The following is a 22,728-nucleotide window of genomic DNA, read 5'->3' on the forward strand; positions in this document are numbered from 1 at the left end:
TTGTGATTTTGGTGTCATATCCAAAAAGTCACTACCAAAACCAATATTGAGAAGCTTTTTTTCCTATGTTTTCTCCTAAGAGTTTTATAGTTTTAGATCTATATTTAAGAAAATCCATTTTGAGCTGATATTTGTAGATGGTTTAAGCTATGGACCCAATTTCATCCTTTTGCATGTGAATAACCAGTTTTCCCAGCACCATTTATTGAAAAGACTGTCTTATCCCCACTGAGAATTCCTGGCTCCCTTCTCAAATATTACTTGACCAAATGCACATGGGCTTATTTCTGGGTTCTTGGTTCTGTTCTACTGGTCAATGTGCCTATTTTAATGCGAGTACCACACTATTTTGATTACCGTAGATTCATAATAACCATTCTAATGGTTATTATGAATCTACGGTAATCAAATTATGATACCACAGCTTTTTCTTTCTCAGAATTGTTTTTGCTAGTCAGGGTCTTTGTGGTTTCATACAAAATTTAGGATTGTTTTTTCTATTTCTGTGTAAAATGTCATTAGAATTTTGATAGGGATTACACTGAATCTATCGATGGCTTTAGGTAGTATGAATATTTTTATAATACTAATTCTTCTGATCCATAAACTTATGATATCTTTACATTTATCTTTGTCCTCTTTAAAGTTTTTCATCAAAGCCTTGTAGTTTTCAGTGTACAGATCTTTCACCTCTAAGGATAAATGTATTCATACTTTACTGTTTTAAGCTTTTATGGAATATTATACATACATGAAAAAAGAAGGAAATTGTCTTATGCTACAACATGGATGAAACTTGAGGATATGGAACTAGTCACAAAAGTACAAATTCTTCATTATTCCACTTATATGAGGTATCTAAAGTAGTCAAATTTACCAAACTAAAAAGTTGAAGCTAGGAGCTGGTGGGTAGGGAAAATGATGAGTGGCTATTTAATGGGTATGAAGTTTAAGTCACCCAAAATGAAAAGCTCTAAGGAACTGCTGACACCATTATGCTTACAGCTAACAATACTTTACACTTCCAAAATTGCTAAGAGGATTAATCTCGTGTTATGGTTTTTTTAATGTAATAAATTAAACGTGCATTAAGGAGGTAAAATAGGAACATGTTTCAAGAAGAGAAGTGTGGTCAGCCACATCAAATGATGCTGAAAGGTGAAATAAAATAATAGAAAATGAGCCATTAGCTTTGGCAAAATATAGATCATTGGCAGCCTTGATAAAAACAATTTTAGTGCAGTGGTGAAAAAATAATGTAATTAGCATGGGCTAGGGATAGGAAGTGGAATAACAACTTGAAGAGAAGAGATAGTTCTATAAAATTCAGAGAAATAGTGCAATGTAAAGAGAGGTAAGTATGCAGTCAAAGAAGGCTTTTAAAAAATGCAAAATAAAAATAAAAGAAAATAAAGCAGAATATCCTTTATTGCAGGAGCATTGGTGAGTAAATGATCAGAAACAGGAAGTTCTTATTTGCTTCTACATAAAATAAGAAATGAGGTCATAAGTTTAGAGTGAGGCGGGAAGAAGATGTTGATTTAAGGAGCAAAAAGAGGTACGAAATTATCATCTCAGAAAATAGGGAAATAAATTTCCTAGGATGTGCAGTAAGATTCATGATCAGAAATTTCTAGTGAGTGCAAGGTATCCAGGCTGTGTAATGTTTTCCAAAAATGTTTGGCCACCAAAGTTGTCTGGGATTGGGGAAGGTAGAAAATTGAATTTAACTGAGTTGGAGTTTTTCCAGGTAAGTAGAAGAAGAAAGAGTGAAACAAGAGAATTAAAAACATTTTCAAAAGTAGGACTCTTCTACTTGACCCAAAGAATTTGAGCTGATATAAAGAGAAAGGAAGATGTGAGGGAATAATACAAACTGAACAAAATTTCACAGTTTCAGCCTTCCCTTCTAGCAACTTTTAAGGCAGGACCTTTACATCCACTGACCACCTTTCTTTTCTGGAAGAAACTCAGGGCTGGTCCTGGCAGAAATGTGTTTAGGGCTAACTGTGATAAGGCAGTCCTGGTCCTCCTCCTCCTCTCTTCCTTCCCCCCTCCCCCCCCCTCCGCTTCCTTCTCCTTTCTTCCTCCCCCTCCTCCTCCCCCTCTTCCTTTTTCTTCTCCTCCTCTTCCTTTTTCTCCTCCTCCTCCTCCTCCTCCTCCTCCTCCTCCTCCTCCTCCTCCTCCTCCTCCTTTGCATGACTACAGGGAAGTATGACTTGAGATGTGCATTGAGATAAGTCCCCATTTGCCCATCAGGACCCCTTCAAGTGTGTCTACTTCAACCCCCAACAAGTCAGAGAGGGGCTCTAGGAAAGCCTAGAAGGCAGCTAGTATTGCCATTCATCATAGTAATCCTTCATGAAATAAAAATTCTCCAAGTGAATGAAGGAACCAACCATCCTTTATAATGTTGACTAAGGATAAACATGGCTGCTTCATAAAAATGAATTCTATGGGATACATTGTTATTAGCTGGAGTTTAGGATAGAGTGGTGTAAGGCTGTCCACTCCCAGGATCAGTAATGGAACATGGGGACATAAGTACACAGCTAGCAAGTCAATGCCCATCTGTTTCAGTACCTGATCCCTGGAGGTGACTAATTCTGGCTGCTGCTCAAGAAATGCTTAATCATTGCCTCCTGCCCCTCTTCCTGACCTGGCTTCCTCTCTTAATAGAGCATAATAAAAGCATATGGTGCTGTAGAAAGCTTCTGGTAGCAGAATTCTGATTCTGTCTAAACCATGGCAAATTTCTCACTTTTCTCTGACTTCTGGAATATATCGTTTAGATACTTTTCCAGTCTCCAATCTTCTGAGACCGATCCTAATGCTACTTAGGCAAGGAGATCTGAGAGAACATATAGGATTCTTGAGAATGTTAATCCCATGATTTGAGTTTGAGGTGCTCCTTGAGTGCCAATCAAGGAGACATGTTCTCTGTTTCCAAAGCTAATGCTTGTGGATAAGAGGCCAGCCTCGTTGGTGGTAATTGGTAAAATTTCCATTATATCAGAGCTGACACCTTTAACCAACAATAATTAAAATGTGTGCATATGTGTGCACATGTGTGTAAAATTTTAACTTTTCTTGAAGGCTCAGAGCAATTACTTTACTAATGTGCTTGTAAAAAAATGGAGCTATTAGGGATGACTTTAAGTATATCAGATTAGTTGGCTCTATTTACATTTTCTAAGGCTGCTTACTGGGAACAATAGAGATCCCAGCTGTATCCCTACTTCTAGATCTATCTGAGAAGTAATTAGGTAGCACCCACCAGAGGTCTTACAGGAAAACTCAAGAAGCTTCTTGGAAAAAAAGAGTTATCTTAAGAGAAAGTCAACATACATACACTAGCTAACATTGAGAATGATACAGAGTATAGAATAAAATCTATCCAATATATTGACATCTTCCCAGCTCTCATAAACTCATACTTGAGTCTTAGGGCAAGGGGCCAACAACAAAATAATCAATGTAAGTTCTAAGAGTTCTTCTGTTGGCATCTATGCTTGGCAATAGATTACAAGTTTGGCATTGTTGGCACTCCTGGCTCAGTGGTGCTGGCACACACACAGGGTCAGCAGGAGTAGTAGCTGCCTCAGCAGCTTCCACAGTGAGGGACCCAGCTCTGGGACCTTCTGATCACAGTGGAGTGCAGGGCCCTTGTTACACATTAACATCAACAATGTTGGGCCTCTGCAGACACAGTACAGGCCCTGGTGGGACTGCCAGCAGCAGTAATACTTTGGGTATAAAACTATGGTAGCACGGTCTCTCTGGAGGTCAAAGGAGCAAAAGTGACAACTGTCCAAAACAGGAAAGAAGGAAAATGGTAGATACCATGTGGTAGCCACCACAATCGGATTATAAAAGTCTGAAAAATTTATCCAGAGATTTCTAGAACTATTTGGAAGTCCATTAAGAAAGTGCCTCGGAGTAGCTGAAACTTTTTACCTTTGGGCTGTCAGGATTTAGAAGATTTTACATTTTGTGTTTTTATTGGTTAGTCTTTCTTCACAAATAGTCCCTGTTATTATTGTTGATGTATGGCACTCAACAGTCTTATTCCTCTTTGTAACTTACTCTTTCTATTTTGTTTGGGTGGTATTGGGATTAAATAAGAGAAAATAAAATCTAAGTAAGAATGTGAGAAACTTTCCTATGAGCAAAGCATGTGAGCTTTAACATATAAACATGGCAATATCCATTTTAGCAATTTGAAATGGCTCTAAAATTTTTAAAACTATTTTTAGAACACTGATTATGACAAATAATTAAAATTTAAACAAGTGAGTTATAGCCACATTTAAGCATCTTTCCATTCCATGTACACCATTCTTGAAATAAATGAGGCACGGTTGACAAATACAAATGAGACTGATCATTTTCTTTCCATCAAAATGTACTAATTACCTTGTTTTTTATGGCTTTCTGATGCTACTTATTACTAACTTTTGTATTCATGATGCCACTATTGCTTAAGAACAATAGTGAGAAGTTCTAGCTTACAGATAAATTGACTGAATCTGTGCCCTATAAATATCATTCAAGTATCATAACAAGGACTGAGACCAAATGGACGAAGAAGCTTCAGAGATGTTTTCTGAATCATCATTAGTGACCACTAGCATCACCGGGGGGGTGGATTTAAGTGCTGCTGATGGCTGATGTCAATGAGCAGCAGGACTCTAAGGAAATGAAGGGAAATGTTTTACATTTATCACAGGACCTAATTTGAACACTTAAGTAGCAACTGAATCACATCTATCGTACAAGGTGCATGATAAACTGTAATGTCAGTTAACAGAAATGTTCCCAACCTGGGCCATTAGCCTTGAGCAAACAGAGGGCTCTGGCTCTAAGCCTGGTGGTGAATTTGAACACTCACAGGGAGACTGCAGGTCCAATAGGAAGAGCTTCGTCAAAGATGCAAATTTAAACTTGGCTGTCACTTGCAACAAGGATTCCCTGAGAGATCCCTCAAAGCAGCAGTCCCGAATGTTAAACGTGCATGTAAATCACCTGGCGATGTTGTTAGAAGGCAAATCATGATTAAATCACCCTGAGGGGAGGGCTCTGAGGGACTGCATTTCTACCAAGCTCCTGTGCTGCTGGCCTCTGGCCCAACTCTGAGCAGCAAGGCCTTTGATTGTTGACAGAACATGGGCAAAGCACATGTGTACACGAGAAAATTCTTCATGAACTGTATGTAAAATGACATAAGCATCACCTTATTATACTGATTAAAAATAATTGGTGATTCAACTCAACTGTTCAGGAAAAAAAAGTCCTAGTAGAATAAATTATGTTCCAGATATTCTTCTAACTTTCCTCTTTAACAAAAGCAAAATGGGGAATTGGAAAGGCCAAGAAGAAAGATATTCATCCTAAACATTTCTGTTGCTTAGTGAGTGCTTTGAAAAATTAACTTCCATATAACCATCTTAACCAAAAGGTGGAAAAAACACACACAAAACCCGGCTTTTTAAAAGAAATTTGCACCATCAGATCCAGTTCCAGATTTGTCTGTAGAAGGTCTCACTCCAATCAAAATAGAAATAGTGAATTACACGGAAAAGGAAGAAGACAGTTGGCTCCAGGAAAACTGACGATGAGAAGAGATTGCTGCAAGGGAAGAAATTAAAAACTAATAAAAGCAAACATAAGAACATAGAAATCAAAGCTGTAGGGATATCTAATTTCCCTGCCTAAGTATCACTGTTCTTTTTCATCAGTGCTGGCATTCTGTAAGCAATGAGTAAAATTGACAGGTGCAATTACTGATTCCCGGAGCATCTCTGTGTTTCTATGTAAAGTATAATCAATAATTCCCGTTCAACTGCTGGTTCACAAATTGGCCAAGGAACCCAGAGGGCGAGGAGAGAGTGAAGAAAGAGGCAGCTCACTCCCGATGGGTAGGCGGCAGCTTTCATTAGCAAGGAACTTAGAGACCAGGCTTGTCTTGGGCAGCCACAAGATGAGGTCTCCACACTCTTAAACGCTTGTACAGAGGACTTAACTGGGTTAAGTCCCTCAACTGGGTTCAGCCACATATACCATCGAGACGGCCCAACAACACATCGCTCTTCAAAGGCTATGACCTTGAAAATGGCTCTGGCTGTGGGAATGGAACATGGGCAGAAAGAATATTTCAAGGACGAGACTCCAATTGCCTGAGTCCTACTCATGGGTCAACTGGCAGTCACATCCTCTATATGAACTCCTCCAACACCAAGAAAACACAACTTACTCTACTGTGTGAAGAAGACTTTCAGCACTTATCAGAAATGCATAACAGACCCTTCCCATGGGAAAGAAACCCTTCCTGATCATTTAGGTTTTGGACCAAATGACCTCCTGTCACAGACCCAGACCACCAACACCCTAGTCAGATTAGGCAGCAGCTTGCTTGGATCCCGTGATGGATCTCTTCTCCATGGTTCTGGAGCTACCATGACTATAGAATTAAAAATTCTGCTTCAAAGATGCCAAAGGCCCACCAGAAATTCAGCTGACTCCCATTCACCTGCATTTTATACTTTGTCTTCCTGCTGCCATCCTGTTTATCCTCTCTCACCTGCTTGTGGTGAGAGGAAACATCATTCATCACCCAGACTGCCAGGGGGATTGTTAAACAAACATGTATGAATGAATGAAAACCTTGTTTGGTGTAATCAGAGAGAAGACTAAGTGATACATGAACTTGAGATCTGAGTACCTGACCCTGTGTCCTGACAGTGCCATCCCTTTGAAAGATAAATGACAGCAAAACTACTAACACCAATTGGGAACTTAATGCCTTAGGTCAGTCTATACCAAATCATGAGGCCATTTAGATGCAAAATCGCCACTGAGGGATTTGGTTATGAAAACATTCCAGAGGCAGACACCAAGAAATGTTTAGAGAAATGTTTAGAGAGGCCAGCAATAGACTCATGCTGGGGAGTATCTCACACTTGCACACTGTTCTTTGCCTGGCCCCTCCCCAGTCATCTGTTTAACTGCCCCAAGTGGATGGTCTCCTAATTAGGCAGCTCTTCCCGCTCCAATTCTGTCACCTGATGAAAACCTGAAGCTTTGAGGACGACAGAGCAGCAGTTCCTTCCACAGGAACACTGGTGTAGGGCATCAGGAGTGGCTTTAAATGGTGGAGGTAATTACTTAATTCAAGCTCTAGCAACCGGCCAAGTAAACATGTAGCAGCCAGGAAGCTATTAGCATGATTTTAGGGCAATTATTCCATTAGTGTTTAATAGTCTCCAATTAGTCTTTTCTGACTGTCAAAGTTTGACTGTCTTTTTTTTTTTTTTCCTCCAAAACTTCTCACAGCTGAGTGATGCAGGAAGTGCCATAATTCATTTTTAGACCTGGGGTTATGTGTGTGGTTCTACCAAATCTACATTACAGACTCCTGGGAAACCGGGGGGAGGTGGGTATTTGAAGAAATAGTTCTAAGGAATTTTGGGGATAAGGATGGGAAGCTCTGCAGGGGGTCCATTTGGAACATAATACTGATAACAGAGATTGGGAAAGTGGTGGAAATCCCCATGGCATCCAATGCCATCTTATGTCTCTAAGTATGCTGGAACATCAAGGTCAGAAACTTTGTTCCATGGGGAAATTGCCCTGTTCTTGTCTGTGCATGTTTCCTTGTCCCTTCAACCTGGCCAGTACTTGTTGCTGCTGAATTATCCAGATACAAACGCCAAAGCATTTTGCTCCAAAATTCCTAGAAGCTCTTCCCTAAGGATTGCTTTAGGGTCAGATCTCTGAACTGATATCAGGCCATTTGCCTTCACTGAACTGCAGTTTTTACATGTGTGAAATGGAGTCCACAGCCCCAGCAGTGCCTGCTTCGTGGGGTCTGGAGAAGGAGCACGTGATCTGGTACTCACACCAGGGCACTGAAAAGTCAGTATTACAGAAACGTAAGAGATTCAGACAGGTGCTATAGCTTCCCTCAGAACCAGCAATGTGAATTTAGGCCTTTCACCCCTTTGTCTCTGCAGAGTCAGTCACACATTGGAAGACAATCATCGCTCGTCCCTCTCACCTTCCATATGCGCAGAAATGCTCAGGGAGAGGCCATGTGAAAGTAACTTTAAAACCAAAGAAAAAAAGAAGAAAAAAAGAGGATAGGAACTCCTGTGGAAGTGAGAGTGGAATTTTGCCAACCAAGTTGTGTACTTTCTACCATTTCCTTCAAAAGACCACTCGCCAGGCTGGCCCAGGTGGCAGGCACTGCGGGGTGGAGGGCTTGGGTGGTTCTTTAAGCTGGCGACACCCAGGCTCTTGGGAAGCTACCCCTCAAAGGACACCAGGACACAGACTCCCCCTTCCCGTGGCGCTCAGAGTGTGGCCTGTGCCTATCAGGGCAGCCGGACATCCACTTACTGAGGGCCATTGAGTCAGGCTGCTGATCAATCCCAGCACTGCTGGTTAGAACCTCTTGGGGTTTCAAGAGAACCCTTCCTTTGCTTGTTTGTTTGAAATTATGTTTCCCCTCAGTGGCTGAGAGGGGGCGCTGGGCGGAGCAAACCAAGAAGAGGTAGAACAGAAGGTTGATCGCAATCGGGCTCAACTAGGGGCAGGTGTGGACCACCTGTGCGTCATTTGTAATCTGTCCTCCGGGCAGACCCTGGAAGGATTAGGCGTCCACTCCTGCAGCCCGAGTGGAAAGTCACATTGGTAAGGAAGTGTGGCCCAGTCCGGGCGTGTCCTCCCCGCTGCACACCTGAGCCAGGGGCTGCCGCGCACCCCCCCGGAGACCTGCCCAGACCTCCGGTCCCAGGCGCGCGCCCGCTGAAGCCTCGGGCTGCCTCCCTTTCTCCGGGCTGCGGGGACCCCGGGCACCAGCACAACCACCTCCTCTGTGAACCCCACCCCTCCGCCACCGCCGCGCAGGGCCCCTCCGGAGCAGCGACGCAGGGTCCCCAAAGGCTGGTCTCCGGGACCCGGAGCTGACGGTCTGATGGTCGCTAGCAGCGCTGCGATCACGGTTCCCACGGTGGCACCCGGCCCGGCCCCCGGGTCCTCCCAGACCACAGCCGGCGCCCCCGCCCCTCGCCCTGGCGGCTTTCGGGTCAAGGGCAGCAATCCCGCCGCCGCTGGTCCCGCAACTTTCCTCCCTTCGGGGAAGCGCTCTTTACCGGAGACGGGGACCGCGAACAGAAATGAATGCTCAGGTGGTTCTAACGGAGAAAACTGCCAAACCCTCTGGATCCTGTGACAGGGATGGAGTCGGAGGTCCAGGCGCTGGACGGACCTCAGGACACGGGCTCCGCTCACAATGCTCGGTCCCCCCAACCACCACCCCCATGCGCCCCCGCCTCCCAGTCTGCGGAGAAAACCAGGGAGGGGGCACCGGGCCAGCCCCCGCCGAGCCCTTCCCGCCCCATCCCTGTGCCACAGCCTGCTCAAAGCCGGCGGAAGGCAGTCACCTTGATGCCCGCGCCGGGGTCCCCGGGGTGAGGGGCAGGCCAGGAGGCCGGAGGCTCCGGCAGCGCCAGCCTGGCCCAGACCCACCGGGACCAGCTCCCCGCCCGCCCGCGGGCACCGTGCAACTTAGCGCCCGGCGGCGGGCAGGGCGGGGCAGGCGGCGGCGCGCCGGGCGCCCTACCTGGGATGGCCAAATTGGTGAGGGGAATGCTGTGGATGCTCTCCGGCAGAGTTGCCATCCAGTCGGCCAATTTGAGCTCGTTTGTCCCCTGAGACGAGGCCATCGTGCAGGTGGCTGCGCGCTGCGGGTCCGCACGGCTGGCAGGCGGGCGGGCAGGCGGCGGCCGCTGAGCCGGTGTGAGCGCCGGCCCCACCAGCGGAGTTTACGCTCCGCTCGGCGCCACACCCACAGGATGGCGCAGACACACGCGGGCTCCGGTAATTATTCCAACGCCCCGTGCTCCCCAGGGCCTCTGCCAGCCTCTGCCCGAGCGGGGGCTCCTGACGTCCGCGCTCCGCTTTCTCCTCTCCCCTCCCTCGCAGCCTCCCTCCGCCCGCGTGTCCCTCCTCTGCGTCTCTGCCTTTTCTCGCCATCCTGCAGCTGTTCTTGGCGATTTTTTTTTTTTTATAACTGTGGTTCATGATCTCGCTCGGCCCTTTGATGTGACTACCTGATCCTATTTATGTAAAAAGCAGTCTTGTGGTCGAGCCTAAAGCCTTGGTAGACTTTGGGATGCTATCTGCTCCCCGAGGTGACTTCACCCACCGGCTTTCAGGACTCTGCATTCCTATCAAAGAGCTTTCTGTTCTGAAAGCTACAACAGGTGATGTTTTTCCCCAGCCTGATGGAGCCCGCAGGTCTGCTTATTACAAAATGGTGGTCTGCAATCACCACTTTGCCTGATTTTTGGAATAGCTGGCGAGAGTGTGCTGTTGGCAAAGGGCAGTAAGTTCTAGGTGGTTCCTACTGAGTGCCTGGCATCCTGTTTCCGACATTTCAGGATAAAGAAGCCCTTCGACCCCTTCACTGCTCTGATCATGAGGCCTCTTTGTGATTTCTATGGAGAAAGCTACCTGTGTCCTTTCTCTGTCATTGTCAAGCCACTCAGGATAAGCCCAAAGCCTAATGCTAGAAGAAAATGACCACATTTCCCAGGGACATGCTGTAATTATCGACAGGAGCATTTGGTGAAATTTACTTGGCACCATTCAAAATGATCTGTGTGACTGTCTAGATTCTCATTCCCTGGCAGACCAGAGAGATGTGCCTCGAGAGAGAGAGAGAAATCACTCATTGTGCCTCCAAAGAATTGTCTTGGTCCACCTGCTCTCAGACAAGACGAGGAGAGCAATCAAGTCTTACAAATGTGATGGGGACATGAAAACCAAGGTAAGAAAGAGAGCTGCTATAAAGCATGGGGATTACTCTTTCACTTCAGTAGACCATTAACATGAACAACAACTACTAAAGCTTGCTTGTAATACACGCATGTAGAACCCAAAGGATATTTCCCAACGGGAGCACTTTGAAAACGTGGAGAAAGGAGGGCTAAGGCCTTATGCGTGTGATCAAATTTTCCATTGTCCCATAGAATCAAAGCATAGCTTCAAGAGGTCATGGTAGCCCTAGCTGGTTTTGCTCAGTGGATAGAGAGTCAGCCTGTGGACTGAAGAGTCCCAGGTTTGGTTCTAGTCAAGGGCACATGCCCAGGTTGTGGGCTTGATCCCCAATAGGAGATGTGCAGGAGGCAGCTGATCGATGATTCTTTCTCATTGTTGATGTTTCTATCTTTCCCTCTGCCTTCCTCTCTGAAATCAATAAAGATTAAAAAAAAAAAAAAAAGGTCATGGTAAGGTTATCTTTAAGAATGAAAAGATGTACTGGGATTTTTTTCTAAGGTCAATCTTAATATTCTTGCTAGCAGTAAGAATAGAGTGAGAATTTAGCTCACTGTGGGATTCTTGGTCAAGAAACCTACAAACATCACCCTTCTGGCTAATGCTGGTGCTCCATGGGCATCACAGAGGGCAATGAGAGCTCAGAGCTGGGAACCCAATGCTTTGTCTCTGAGGAGTTTGGGCAGGTCCTTGAGTTTCTGTCAGCCCTCGTTGTCTCCATTAAAAAATAACAATAACTCAGATTCACAGTGATGCTTCCCGGAAAGAATGTAAGAGCTTGTTATGAGCAAATCATCACACACAATATGAGACTTACATTTACTGAGACAATGACATAGGCATATTCTTCCTCTTGTTGCCTTTTCTATCCTTATAAAATATTTGTTTTCAAGAGGATGAAATAATGATTGAATCTTGGAAATATTTTTAACATGAGAAATTTTAATGTCATACCTTGTTTGAGTGAACTTAGGAATTTCTAAAAGGTTGCAAAGCATTTTCTTTAAAAAATGAAACCACCTTAACTGATGGGGAAAGTTGTCTCTATGAAGAATTGTACACTGTAACTTTTGGTAAAGAAAACAAGTAATCCCTCCCCTGTTTTATCTTAGAGTATTAGAATTTTTAATGTATTGGATTTTGCATAAAACCTTACATTTCTCTGCATGCAACTCACTAGAAAAGAGAGGGCTGGAAATCGATAGTTCTGAATTTCTTTCTTGGCTTATAATCAATTTTTAAGTATATTTGTATTGATTTCAGAGAAAAAGGGAGAGGGAGAGGGAGATAGAAACATCAATGATGAGAGAGAACCATTGATTGGCTGCCTCTTACACACCCCACACTGGGTATTAAGCCTGCAACTCAGGCATGTGCCTTGACCAGAAATTGAACCATGACCTCCTGGTTCATAGGTTGACACTCAACCACTAAGTGACACCGGCCAGGCTTATAATCAACTTTTAAGATAATTTTATGACCTAAATACCTAGTCTTTCTATTATCAACTCTGTCACTACTTATTAAGTAATATTAGGAAAACCATGTAATTTCTCTTGACTTTAGTTTACCTACTGTATTAATCAGTTTTTTTCAGAGAAACAGAATCAGTTTTATGAGAAAGCAATTCTATATAATAAAAGCCTAATATGCAAATTGACCAAAAGTCAGATGGGTGGAACAACCAGTCCCTATAATGCACACTGACCACCAGGGGGCAGATGCTCAATGCAGGAGCTACCCCCAGCCCGCAGGCCCCAGGCCAGCCAGGGTGGGTGCTAGCATGGGCTCCCTCCATCCCCCAATCACCCACCAGCCACCTCCCACAGAGGTGGCAATGGGGGGGAAGGAGCATTGAGGCCAGCCAGTGAGCAGACTGGTGCTGCCCCCTTATAACCCCAGTCACCCTCTGATAGCCTTGCTGGTCACTCCTCAGAAAAGCCCTGATTGTCAGCCAGGCCTAGGGACCCTACCCATGCATGAATTTCATGCACTGGGCCTCTAGTGTATATATATATATATATATATATATATATATATATATATATATATATATATATATATATATGAGAAAGAAGAGATTTTATGGAATTGATTTGTGAGAACTGGAAACTCTGAATGTCAGGCCAGCAGACTGGTAACTTAGGTAGGATTTCTATGTTTCAGTCTTGAATGAGATTTTTTCTTCTTCAGAAAACCTCTGTCTTTTCTCTAAGTTACCCAACTGCTTGTGAGGCCCACCCACATTAAAGAGTGTAATCTGCTTTACTCAGAGTCTGATGACTGTGTATGCTAATCACATCCACAAATACCTTCACAACATAACAACATCTAGTCTAATATTTGACCTAACTACTGGGGATCACACCCATTGACAAACTAAGCTAGAATTTGTATTGATCTCTAGAGCTCCTTTTGACTCTATTATTCTATAATCATGTTTTCTTTATGATGATTTTTCACACATATAGCTGCTGGAAATAGAAAAAAAAAAAAAACTTAGTTTTTTATTCTATCCAACCAACTCAAGGTAAAAATCAACAGTTTTATCACTACAAAATACTAATGAATTGTAGTGCAATAGGAGCCAACCATTTTTAAAAAGACTCTGATAAGCATAAATGGAAAGAGAAAAATGACATACCGCAGTGATTTCATGCTGTTATTAAAGCTTATATAAACCTCAGCTATCCGTCAACATCACACTATGCACTGTATAAACATTGCTACTCATTTGGAATATATTACTATTTATATCTTCTCCCACTTAAAAAAAATACATGGTTCTTTGGTATGTATTATCTTTCATTAGTTCATAATATTTCTTAATTGTTGAATCTAGTATATATATTTTTTCCAAATTAAATTGATGCTGAGTTATATTCTGAAAAGCAAGGTTCCCTACAGGTCAGCTGAATAATATTTTACAAAAGGAACTTTGTTTAAAATATTATTCAGGTAATTTAAAACATTTCAGCCAAATCATTAAAAAATATAATATTCAGAAATATACTTCACAAACTTAAAATATATAGAGGGACAATAAATAACCTTTGTAAAATTAAAAAGTAATAATCAATGCATTTTACCATTCTCTACAACCTCTACCTGTATATCTCACTCAAAGTAATGTACTATATTTAACTATGAAAAATGGGTTTTGTACTTAAATTTAAGATTTAAGCCCTATCTGATTTGGCTCAGTGGATAGAGCGTCAGCCTGCAGAGTGAAGGGTACTGGGTAGGATTCAGGTCAAGGGCACATGCCCAGGTTATGGGTTTGATCCCCATTGGGGGGCGTGCAGGAGGCAACCCATCAATGATTCTCTCTCATCATTTATGTTTCTATCTTTCTCCCTTTCTCTCTGAAATCAATTAAAATACATTAAAGATTTTTAAAAGTGATAATCCCCACTTCCCACCACCATATTAACCCTTTAGGGTTTCAGTCTTTCTCTTCTCTTCCCCTACGTATATTCCTTCTATGCCAGCCCCAAATAAGCTAACAAACACTCACTGAATACAATCTAGTGGTTACAATCACAAGTTATGGGATATGAAGACCTGGATTCAAATCCAAGTTTTCCCAATTAATGTCTGCGTGTTTTTATTCCCTTCACTGGAGTGTGAAAAATAATTATTTCTTCCTGGGCATGGGAAAATGGAAGGCACTCTGAAGCTTGAATGAATTGAAGAATTTAAAGTTTATGGAACAGAATGGAAGCAGAATAAGTTACAATTCATCATTATGCTTCTTGCTCCCACCAAGCCTTTTCTTATGCCGTTAATTTCACATGGAGTGCAGTTTGATGCTTTCATATATCAAAATTCTTTCTATTCTAACTCATCTTTGAAATTTTCATTACTATCCAAAAGTACACCCATTGCAGTGTTTTTATAGCTATCTTGTAGTATGTTTCTAATTTCCTAGCTGACCTTAAAACATCATGTGGACATAGTGTTAGTTACTCCCTAATGTCTCTTGCAGTATCTAAGATATACAAGGGCTCATTATAATAGTTTATTTACTTAGTTCATAAATATCTATTGAGTGTCTATTATGTGCTCCATTCCAGTGAAAGAAGATGAAGCAGCAAGTCCCTGAACTCATTGGGCTTGTGTTTCAGGGAGAGAGCAACACATGATAGCTTAATGGTTGAATAAACAAATGATCTGGCTATATCTCTCACTTCAGTGTCAAAACCCTCCTTTAACATGCCTACTTTTTAGCTTTTCAAAGAGTAGCAAGATACTTATAATTAACTTTTGAAAATATATTTTAAAAGAAAAATTGGTTCGGAATTGTTCTGCCTCTCTGAATATTCCCATGCTTCTTCCCCTCCCTAGGCTCCCCCTCCCTAGGGCTATATCGGTAAGTCAGTGGTGACACTTGGACATAACATGTCATGCTTTTCTAGATTCCTAAAAAAAAGTTTGTTTTATCCAAACAGGGGGGCTGGGGAGGACAGAAGGGAAGGAAGGAAGGTGACTGTTTTAGGGTCATATGCAGATTAAGAAAAATCCTGAAACTATTACACTCATTGCTGCTTAAAAAAAAAAAATTATGAGCATAATTACACCAATATTTTTAGCAGCATTATTCACAATTCAAAAAGTGAAAACAACCCAAATATCCATCAACAGTAAATACACAAAATGAGGTATAACCATACAATGGAATATTATTCAACATTAAAAAGGAAGGTAATTCTGGTACCTGTACATCATGAATGAACGTGAAAGACAATGTGCTAAGTAAAATAAGACACAAAGGAAAATATCATTTGATTCCACTTATATTAAATAATCAGATTCATAGGGATAGCAGAATAGTGGTGGTCGGGCTAGTGGAGTAGAGAATGAGGACTTTACTTAATGGGTACAGAGATTCAGTTTAAGGACATGAAAAAGTTCTGCAGGAGGGCTGATAGTGAAGATTGCACAAAAAGGTAAATGTACTTAATGCCACTGAACTATACTTAAAAAAATTAAAATGGTAATTTTTATGTTGTGCAGATTGTATTACTACAGTATAAACAACTAAATAACTAATGATTCTGTTAGACAGAAGTGCCCTACTCATTTTATCAATTTTAAAGCCTCCATCATAACCATTTAGCAATTCTATATCCTCCAGCCAGTGACTACCAGGAACACACCTGACATTATATAAATTGGCTTATTTCTTTTTGTAGTGAGAGAGAATGTACATCATGAAAACCCTGAGACCTCTCAGTTGTGGGGGTAAGAACATTTGGTATTTGCTCTTACTGGTATGTTAGGTAAGCCAGGAAGAGGTTAGAAAGTGGATCTTTGCTCTGGTTTGAATACTGTGAGGAAGTGGCGAGGAGGGTAATTCAATGAGCATCTTCATAAATCTTCTCTGGAAGCAGGGGAGACTAGACCAAGGCTAGAGCTGTGATAAGTAAAGAAGCAGCAGTTACTCATGAGAGTGGGGGATGTCAGATCACCGGGGGGCATGGGCAATGTTAATGTTTTGTCTACTTTCAGGCCTGATGAAAGAGGGTTATGTTCTTTTTTTTATGCTTCATAAAGGTCTTGGAATGATCTTGTTTAATGTTCCGTGAACATACTGGTGCTCAGCAGGTGAACACGAAGGCCTGGCTGATAGTTCCACAGAACTCCTCGATGTTAGGGACTAGTTTCCTCTTCTCACCAGTAAATAAAAGGACAAGCCCAGTATAATTACTTGGTGTTCCAAAAGCCCTTGTCTAGTAGACCTTTGCCAATGAAAGATGTCATTGTTAACTTTGATATGGATTTCCCACGAGTAAGATTTTATGCTTTATGGCACAGGCAGACTGATATAATAAAGCCAAATTTGTATATAACAAGTTCCTGCGTGTTCCTGCACAGGTATACCCTGGGACACCTGCTGTATCCCCCTGCCCTTCCAGATGGTCCCTCCCGTACAAGGTTCACAGAAGCAAAGACGATCCCTGCTGCAGGGATCACTCAATTTGCATTTCTTTCCAGTCTCTTCTTGCAAACAACAAAGGCAATTGTCTCTATCTAGGGCTGTCTGACAGACGCAGGTAATGAATGCTGTGGGAAACCACTAACACCTTAAAGAAAGAGATTCTGAGAAGAAAAGTCAGATAATGAGTTCTCAGTCTAACCCTACCCCTGGAACTGCAGATCAGCTGTGGAAGAATCAGAAATCTGGACACTGAGAAAGGAGGCCCGTGCTAGCTGTTGAGGGACCACTAAGCAATGTTTAATACTGAATTAGCAAAAATGGCACTTACTCATTCTCCTAGCTACCAGTCCAGCGACATTTCAGACTATACCTTTCTAATAAAGGTTTACTCTAAAGATTGGACAGCCATCTTCATTCAGTGCTAAATCTTTCTTTACAACTTTATGTATCCTCCTACTCCTTAAGCCTGAATTTTTCCTTCTGTTTTTATCATATAGACAATGAAAAGATTGAAAATACTCTTAGATGCTTCAGCTCAATAGCTCAAATGTAACCATTCATTATAAGAAATGTCACCAAATTCCTTTTACATGACAAGGTTTATTTCACACCATAAATAGTGCCTTGACTTTTTAAAATCAATATTGTAATATTTGCCTATACCACTATTGTCAAAAAGATTATAAAGATGAGGGTAGTTGAATGAGTTATTTAAGCCTCCTCATCCTTGGGACTTAAGCCATTAAATAAGCAAAATGCATAGCATTCCAAAGGTTATTATGGACAAGGTACCATTTTTAAAATTATAAACAGTGCCTGACAAACAGGGGGTGCTAAGTAAATGTTAACTTCCTCCCCTATTCCTCATCCCTCACCTCCTGCTATCAGGGTTTCCATGGACCTCAGGCAGCAGGGATACAGGCTTGGGTCTGAGCAGGGGCGCAACTCCATCTTGCTAAGACCCACGAAGGCTCAGAGCCACCTGACTTTGTCCTCTTCCCCAATTAGCCTGTGGCACCAGCAATACCACCACCTTCATTTCTCTCTGACTAGTGATCCTCAGAACCCACGGGATTGAGAGTAATTCACCAACCACTCAGCCTGGCTCACCACTATTCTGTCACAACCATGCACTAAACTAGAAGAAAAATAAAATAAAGATGAGGGTAGGATGGGAGGGAAACAAAGTAGAATGCATTTATTTATTTTCATTCCATGAATAAAGTCATCTGTGAATCATTTATGTTTTCAAAAACACAAGAATAAACAAAGATATAATAAAATGTCCAGACTCTGCATTTATCATACTAAATACATAAACTTAGGGCAGGGATGGGGGACGCCCAGCCCAGCAACCATGTAAGGCCCTAGAAATCATTGGGTCTGATCCTGCCATGGCATTAAGGGTGAGCTCACTAAATATCTGGCCAAATAGAGCAGACTGATTTTTCAGTTAGTAATTTTGTATGACCTCGAAGGATGTTATTAATATTCAAATGGCCTTTGGTAGAAAAAAAAAAAAAAAAGATTCCCAGGCCCTGATTTGGGGATGTTGCATCTAAGCCATGAACTATAGATGCTCAGAGTAGCTACCCACAACTCTAACTGACCATGAAGAGATTCATTGTGGGATGAGGAAACCATGAAACTTCTTTTCTAAAATGGAAAAATTAGTAAGCAAGCAACTTCTACATTTGAATGAGATTGGCAGAAAACCAATGTGGCCAGGGTGCTGAAAAAGGACACACTTCTCAAAGTGAATAATGATGCTGCTTTGCAGACACGTGGGTCAGAAGACAGATCTTGATTTCACATGGAAACTCAAAAATGCAGTACTTAAAGTTATGGTTAAGTGACATGGTCATATATAGACCTTTGAGCAACAGAAGAATGCCCCATTATTCACTGGCTAATAACAGGGAAGTAATTTTCTATTTAAAATAATTTATAGCAAGATAATTATAATCCATCATTATCATATGCCTTGTGTAATTAGAAAACTTGAATTCTTCATCCATGACAATTGTTGGTATAATTTTCCACAAAGATATTAGCCATTATACCTCATTATTAACTTTGATTAGTGAGATTAAGAGAGAATATATCTATTATGATTATTCATGCAGCTCTTCTTTCACAAGCCTTGAAAGAACTGAGATGTAGTGACCGGCTTATACCTAAGAGACAGAGGGCTTGGAACATTCAGTTTGAAAAGAATGGGTTTGAACTGACTGCAGCTCACCACAGTGGTGCTAAGGGAATTGGGAGGTGATCACCTAACTAAAAATAATTTTAAAATGAACTATGCAAAACAGCTGTTGGAAACAATAATAAGGCTATGTAAAATAAGCATATTTCCACATATAATGTATTTTAAAAGATGTGATTTGGTGTCAGGGAATCTGCTGAAGTTAATAGTTATAGGAGTAATTAAAATATATTACAAACGACTTGGACATTATGTGAAATATATTACAAACGACTTGGAAATTATGTGAACAGATTTTGTGTGAAACAAATAATGGCAGGTCAGTTCATTAGTAATATGACACAATGGCTTCAGACCAATGAAAGAGAATTTTAAGTATCTGTCCTTGATAAGTATCAACCACTTAAAATTAGGCTATAAACAAGTCTGTGTAATCTACACTGCAGAAAATACACACAGAAGGAGAAAAAATACAAAAACCACCATGGAATGAAAGTAGGAGAAGTCAAGAAGAGAAACAAAAATAAGTAAGATGAAAAACACAGTAAAGGGTAAAACAGAGTTACTATAAAATACATCATGAGCTTTTTTGACCATATTTACAACAAAAAGAGAAAATTAAAATATGGAAAATTTTCACTTATTATAATTACTGTAGAAAATTTGACTAATTTGGATCAAGATACCAAGTTTGGCACTTCTAGACTCCTGTTTATTTGACATCATTAATTAGCTTGTTCTTCTTCACTTCACTTTCTATGTAGCTTGGCTAAAGCTACCCTTTAACAAAACACCCAGGTGAAATGATATGATTAGTTGTTCAGGTCTTTTGCCTGCCTCAGTAAGCTTGATTTTGGTGGTTTATTTATTTATTTATTTTACATTTAGATATTTTGGCAGTCGATATAATTTCAAATGAATTAGACTCAAGCCATACATTTTTCTTTGATCTTCAGGGGTATATGTTATGCCGAAGGAAGGTGAAAAATAACAACTTTTTTAAACTTTAAATATTTTTTAAAATATTGTTGGAAACTATACCTTCTTCTGGCATACTAATTAAAAGAGACATTAATCAGCCATATTTCACTCTGTGATTCAGACTTCCTGCCATACATTATCTGAAAAGCCCTGCCAAGGATGAAGGAAGGCCCACTAATAACATTAGGTGCCATTACTGAGTCTTTAGAACATACTGTAAGCACTGGGATAAGCAACCCTTTAGGTCTATGATGCTATCACCTCACACTGGAATTAAGATGCTTTAACACATTGGTGCCCAAGATCCTCTCTCCAGGCTTGAACTTTTAGTTGAGTCATTGGAAAAGGCAAAGCTCCTGATGATAGATATGATGATAGATATATATCTGGTGGAGGCTAAGACCAGCAGGTAATAATAAATATGAGAAGTTCGCCAGAAGGCTGATGGGCTTCGATATTCAGCAGGGCTGAAAATCTGCATATAATTACCTGCTGCTGGCTGAATGGCCTAAAGTAATTCCCTAACCCAATGATTGGTAAACTCATTAGTCAACAGAGCCAAATATCAACAGTACAATTATTGAAATTTCTTTTGAGAGCCAATTATTTTTAAATTTAAACTTCTTCTAATGCCTCTTCTTCAAAATAGACTAACCCAGACCATGGTATTTTGTGGAAGAGCCACACTCAAGGGGCCAAAGAGCCGCATTTGGCTCACAAGCTGCAGTTCGAAGACCATGGCCCTAACCTGATAATCCTTTTACTGTTTACCAAACCTTACCTTTAATACGTATGTTTGCTTTGCTAAAGGGAAAATGTGTAAATAAAAAGCCATGGATCCGGAGATTGGGTGAGCCCACTTAACTATAGGGTGAGGCCTCCATCTGGATTTCCCTCATGCCTTCCAAATTTATATTTCTTGTCTAGTGTATCCATTTATGCGTCAGCCCCTTCTCCAGACTCCCGAACCCTTGCTGTGAAAAGACTGCGGCATATATCCACCTGAACTTACTTGCCATTTGACTCACTGTAGCCATATTCCACATGTTTCTTTTGCTGATTTACTAAGTATAGTCAAACTTTCTCTCTATACCCTTTTTTATTTTTTTCCCAATAATTTAACTTTTCCCATGCCCACTATCCTATGATATTAAAGGGAAGGATATATAGGAATCTGGACATAATACCAACATTGTATGTTATCCCTTTGCTCACAGCTTTGATCATGAATCTGATTTAAAAACAAAACTAACTTGTAAGTGGCTTTTGCTGTTCTTTCACTTGATTCCTTCTTTGATCTTCCTTTCAATCTAAATATCTTTAAGTTTGATGTCATTTCTCTAGAATTTAAATTCCAAAGACAGTCCTTGTCCTTACCTCTACATTTTCAAATCAAAATTCATATTTTCCCATAGAAGTTCTCCTTTCCTTTCTAACTAGCATACATTATGAATCTCTTCTATTATACAATGACTGTTCAGGCCATTTCTATGATGGCATAACTAATCTCATTATAAGAGCTCACTAAGTTCTCAGGAAAAGGGAGAGCTCTGTGATAATCCTGAGGCTCTGTGCTTTGAGGAGCAGGGTGCCCAGAAGAATGGGCAATAATTCAGAGAAGTAGCCATCAGAAAAGGATCTATACACTTGAACCTCTGTTACATTCCCTGAGTTCCCTTCTGTGAGCACTAGATCTTGTACTGGAATGCAAGAATATCTACTTTCTACTCTAAATACACACACACACACACACACACACACACACACACACACACACACAATCCTTTTGTGGTTTTTTTCCCCCAAAATCCAATTTCAGACATACATATAAATTATGAGAGGCCCAAATTCATGCTTGGGGGGAGGGGGGTTTCCCTCTGCCGGCCTGCCCCTCTCACAGTCCGGGAGCCCTCAGGGGTGGGAGACAACTTGGAGATCAGTGGAAGACAATGCCCCCACCACACCTCTGCTGTTGCCACTGCTGACAGTGCAAGCCTCAGCCGACCCTGGTTACCTGAGCCTCAGGCGGTCCTGGGCCACTGGGCAGCCACCATGTAAGGCTGCCTGAACATCAGGCCGGCCCTGGGCAGCTGGGGGGCTGAGGGGACTGGGGACTACAGAGGCAGGCACACAGAGCAGCCTGGCCCACCTGGGGGCAGGCCCAGCCATGCTGTGCACCTGACACCTCGGCGGGGCTAAGGGGACTGGGTGCTGGCATCTTGTGGCTGTGGGCACTGCCATCCTTGAGGGCATGGCAGTCAATTAGCATATTCCCTCCATATTGGCTGTGGGCACTGCCATCTTTGTGAGGGCATGATGGTCAATTAGCATATTCCCTCTTCATTAGATAGGATAAGTTTTAGTGTTATTTGCTCTGTGTCCCCAACTTCTTCCACTCAAAACTCAAGGTGTAGCCGAAACCGGTTTGGCTCAATGGATAGAGCGTCGGCTTTGGGACTGAAAGGTCCCAGGTTCGATTCCGGTCAAGGGCATGTACCTTGGTTGTGGGCATATCCCCAGTAGGGGGTGTGCAAGAGGCAGCTGATCGATGACTCTCTCATCGATGTTTCTAACTCTCTGTCTCTCTCCCTTCCTCACTGTACAAAATCAATAAAAATATATTAAAAAAAAATACTCAAGGTGTTATCTTTTTAATGAGAATATACTTTATTGCTTTGACTACTGGTAGATTTGTATCACATCAGTTCCTCTGAGTGTCTCGATGACTTTAAAGAGCCATATAGGCCATTAAATTGAG

General features: G+C 41.6%; 1 protein-coding gene across 1 annotated transcript in view; it reads right to left on the bottom strand.

Moving 5' to 3' along the window:
* PLCXD3 (phosphatidylinositol specific phospholipase C X domain containing 3) overlaps window positions 1-10,020 on the bottom strand; it is a 120,691-nt gene extending 110,671 nt beyond the window's left edge. Inside the window, exon 1 of the mRNA XM_084881768.1 lies at window positions 9,623-10,020. Coding sequence (XP_084737894.1) covers window positions 9,623-9,725 — 103 coding nt within the window. The 5' untranslated portion in view covers window positions 9,726-10,020. The remainder of the gene's footprint in view (window positions 1-9,622) is intronic.
* Window positions 10,021-22,728: the final 12,708 nt, after the last annotated feature.

The sequence above is a fragment of the Pipistrellus hanaki genome, assembly GCF_964339955.1.
Source record: "Pipistrellus hanaki genome assembly, chromosome: 4".
NCBI lineage: Eukaryota > Metazoa > Chordata > Mammalia > Chiroptera > Vespertilionidae > Pipistrellus > Pipistrellus hanaki.